Raw genomic sequence first — 4,216 nt, forward strand, 5'->3', positions numbered from 1 at the left:
CCCACTCCACCAAGGACATGCAGGTCCTGGGCCTTCTCCACTACTAAACCCTAACCATTCGACGTCTGGAGGAAGAATGCCTCATCTTCTGCCTTGGAGCCCTCCAGCCACACAGGACCAATGTGGATTTCACCAGTTTCCCCATTTCCCCTCCCCCACCTTATTGTAGTCCCAACCTTCCAACTTGGCACTGCCCTCTTGAACGGTCTTACCTGTCCATCTTCCTTTCCACCTATTTGCTCCACCCTCCTCTCCAATCTATCATCTTCACCCCCACCTTCAACTACCTATGGCATTCCCAGCTACCTTCTCCCTAGCCCCCCCCGTCCCTCCCCCCCCCCTCCCATTTATCTCTCAGCCCCTTTGGACCACAAGCTTCATTCCTGAAGAAGGGCATATTTCTGAAACTTCAATTCTCCTGCTCTTTGGGTGCTGCCTGACTGGCTGTGCTTTTCCAGCGCCACACTCTTCCGAGTCCTTGCTTAGTTCACATACATCTATCCAAACATGTCCAGAGGATTGCAAACTCTGCCTTCTCTTTCCATCTACAAGGCATTACCCCTGGAATTCTCCGGAGCGTAGCTTTCATCCTCTCCCTCATTCACATTTTACCCTTTAGTAGCACCATCTGAACATATCAAACAGTCAGCTTCCATATAAATGCTGACATCCTCCAGGACTTCCTCTTTACCGGTGTTCCCGAATTCTCACTGCCTTTGCATTGTCAAACTAACATTCTGCCTTGATTATCTTCCTAAAATATTGAGAAGACTGAAGGTTTTGTTTTCAGATCCCCACAGCAACTCTGTATCCTAGCCAATGACTACACTCTTCCATTTGGCTACTTTGATAAAGACTGCCTCAATCTCACCCTTCTATTCTATCCTGAGTTGGATTTCAGATGAGATTTACTCTACAACACAAACTATGCCACCTGCTGCTACAATCTCAAAGGTATTTCTATCACACCTCGAAGCAATTTCTTTAGTTCATTAATAGCCAGCTTTTTATTCTTGAACATGCATAGACTTCAGATCATCCAAAACTCTGCAGCAAGTAACCTAGCCTGCATCAAGTCTGGCTTATCTCGAAGGATGAACCTTAACATTTTTATATCATTCACTGGTAGGCTCATCTATGTGGTATCAGTGGCATACTGTGATGTAGCGTTAATATCACTGGACCAGTAATTGGGAGACCCATGCTAATGTTCTGAGGTCATGATGGTGTGTAAAATCATCAGCAATAAACTGCAGTATTGCCATGAGTTATCGACAGTGACACAATTGTTGGTACTTATCCTGACATCAGAGATTGTAAACAGCCCCAATTTCACCAAATTCTATTGAGCTCCCTCCATTCTAACCTTAAAAATACACGTATGTGATCATGATTAGGTAGTCTGTATTAATCATAGTTAAAAATCACACAACACCAAGTTATAATCCAACAGGTTTATTTGGAAGTATTAGCTTTTTGCAGTGTTGCTCCTTCATTAGGTAACTAGTGGGGCAGGATCACAAGAAAGTATAGCACAAGGTCACATAGCACATAATCTTCTGTGTGTTATGATCCAGCCCCACTAGTTACCTGACGAAGGAGCAGTGCTCTGAAAGCCAGTACTTCCAAATAAACCTATTGGACTAAAACCTGGTGTTGTGTGATTTTTAACCTTGTCTAACCCAGTCCAACACAGGCACCTCCTCACCATGTATAACATTAATTCCCAATTGACAGTAGAATTTATGTTCAGAATTACTGACAGTTTGATGGTAATAATCGAACATGCAAGTTTCATTAGAGGTTGTCTTTATTTTCCAAGTTGAATCACCAATCACAAACAAAAATATATAACACTATAAAGCTGAAACGAGCCCAATACATTCATTAATATTACCAAATGCATTGTAATAGAAAAATCTTAAACTTTGAAACTTGTCGTCTGCTCTTCCTGAAGTGCATTCTAAAGGAAGGCAAATTAGAGTTCTGTCCTACTCTGGTTGTGACCTGTCATCCGAGCCTAGCCCCCCCTCATCCGACTGGCGTTCTATTAAGAAGGAATACCCTTCTCTGCACAGACAATCTCTATGTCTCTGGAGTTACTTCCCAAGCTCTCAACAGGGAGCATCTATCAAAATTCAAGCGGGAACAGCACTCACACACACGTTTTCAAACATGAGTTGCAAAATAAAGTGCAAAAATCTTGTTTGCCTCTCTCAAAGCTCACCTTCCCTCCTTAAACGCCATTCTGGCTGGGTCTATGCAAGGTTTCGGAGTTTTACTCTGATGGTAAGAGCTGGGGTCTTGGCTTGGCCCCTGAACTTTGTCTGTGTGAGAGTGTGTGTGTGTGTGTGTTAATACGAGATGAATCACAATCTGGAATCACTAGTCACTGGGCAGTAAGAGTTCCTCGCTGCTTGGATCCTCACACATTGTCCACGGGCTTCGAGGGGCTCTGGGCGGCCACGTTTTCATCGCTGGAGACCGAGTCCAGTCTGGTGACCGCGCGGTTCTCCACGATCAGGCCCGGGGTGTCCTTCGCGAAGTTGAAGAACTTCTTCTTCTTCGCCTTCTCCCGCTCGAAGAAGTCGAACGGAAGCTTGTTGACTGACTTCTGCGTGCTGTAGTTGTCCAGCATCTTGAAGACCACCACCGCCCCAGCGAAGCCGAACACCAGGAGGATGTAGTAAATGGCATCGCCCTCGTTGATTCGCGGCGCCGTGGTGTTGGTGACCGTCGAGAAACCTCCCGTCGCTTGGTCGCCGCCAAAACCAGGAAGAACGGAGGTTAACGGAGACTCACTGGTTGCCATTGACTCAAGTTGGTGACTGGAGGGAAAAGGAATGAATTAAAAATCTGTTCGCAAGTGGACATTCCTTCACATCAGTGCCTAACACTCCTGACTGACTCTCTAAGATTAAAATATTGACCAGTTATCAATGTAATCACCACAAATTAATTATTTGAAAGCATCTTATACTTCCCCCATCCATAATGCAAATAATTCATAATTCATACTACAGAATGATAATTATTCTTTTTTTTTAAAAGTACAATTATGATTCTAAGTTTCCAGAACTGGAGAAATACAGACAATTAATGCAAGTCAAAATTCATACAACAGTGATAATTTTTTTTAAAAAGCAACACGCACAATTATAATTCTAATTTTCTAGAACTGGAGAAATGCAGACAATTGATGCAAGTCAAAATTCATACAACAGTGATAATTTTTGTTCTTTTTAAAAGCAACACGCACAATTACATTTCTAAATTTCTAGAACTGGAAAAATACAGACAATTAACAGAATTCAAAATTCATACAACTGCGATAATTATAATTGAAATTGTTTAAAATCTGCGCACATACACATTATAGTTCTTAATTTCTACACCTGGAGAAAAATGCGGTTACATAATTAATATACCAGATTTTTCCTGCCTGGACAGCAAATGATCAACTCCTCCCCGTCAGTCACTGAGCTAAACTAGTTATAATTCTTTTAATTGGACTTTTTTTAATACAAACTAAGAAAAGGAGGGGTTTGTTGAGAAAAAAAAACAAGGAACAGGTCACGCGTCCCAGAAGACAGAAATCAGGAGCTTTTCCACACCTTTGCTGTAGCTATCATGTTCCCTTGCTACTCTGTAATATGATACGAAGGGGAGAGGTCTGGAACATAGCTTCACTTTATACTGTGTTGTCCGATGCTGCGCAGTGCAACACATTTGGGTCTCTGCTTACCTTGAGGACAGTGGAATCCAATATAAGACTTTTGTGTCCGTCCGTATTAATTTTTAGTGATCAAAATTGTCAACAACCTGTGCTGACAGGCAAACAAGGGAAACCAGTTGCTCCTGATTTTTCAGATCGAGCAGCTTGTCACTCTGTCGCTTTATTCATTCAGGCTCTGCCTGGGATTCCTGAGGCCAGACCTGTGCCTGGTCGCCTGTCGCCAGTTCCCTACCTGGACCAATGCAACGGTATTCCAGTTGCGTGAATACTCTGCTCCATTCACTGCATTCTACACATAGTCAGGCTTCTCGCATTTACATTACGTGTTTGGAATGTGTTTCTGGCTGATGTCAGTGATTCTCTATCGTGGCATTTACTGGCTGCAAGATGTATTTCAAATTCCGGGAAAAGTAATTTCCATTGTCCAAAGCTAAATATCACTAAGGGAAGAATGTCAGGATCCGCCCATGCCTAAGGATT

The 4,216-nt window shown here is 42.8% G+C and overlaps 1 protein-coding gene across 3 annotated transcripts; it reads right to left on the bottom strand.

The window, feature by feature from the left end:
* Positions 1–1,792: 1,792 nt before the first annotated feature.
* Positions 1,793–3,899, bottom strand: LOC148148510 (uncharacterized). Of its 3 annotated transcripts, none has more exons than XM_087992569.1 (2): positions 3,746–3,899; positions 1,793–2,828 (listed from the first exon to the last, which is right to left on the bottom strand). In XM_087992569.1, the coding sequence occupies exon 2, from the start codon at positions 2,810–2,812 to the stop codon at positions 2,426–2,428; it is 387 nt and encodes a 128-aa protein (XP_087848695.1). In that variant the 5' UTR covers positions 2,813–2,828; positions 3,746–3,899; the 3' UTR covers positions 1,793–2,425. The 3 variants fall into 3 exon arrangements, with proteins under 3 accessions (XP_087848695.1, XP_087848696.1, XP_087848694.1); XM_087992570.1 differs by lacking the exon at positions 3,746–3,899 and adding an exon at positions 3,615–3,689; XM_087992568.1 differs by lacking the exon at positions 3,746–3,899 and adding an exon at positions 3,429–3,571.
* Positions 3,900–4,216: the final 317 nt, after the last annotated feature.

The sequence above is a fragment of the Chiloscyllium plagiosum genome, unplaced genomic scaffold (genome assembly GCF_037043375.1).
Source record: "Chiloscyllium plagiosum isolate Xiang-an unplaced genomic scaffold, Cpla_swu_hap1 HiC_scaffold_12, whole genome shotgun sequence".
Taxonomy (NCBI): domain Eukaryota; kingdom Metazoa; phylum Chordata; class Chondrichthyes; order Orectolobiformes; family Hemiscylliidae; genus Chiloscyllium; species Chiloscyllium plagiosum.

Excerpts from the sequence above, each read along its gene's own strand:
- LOC148148510 (XM_087992569.1), bottom strand. The coding sequence starts at position 2,812 with ATGGCAACCAGTGAGTCTCCGTTAACCTCCGTTCTTCCTGGTTTTGGC.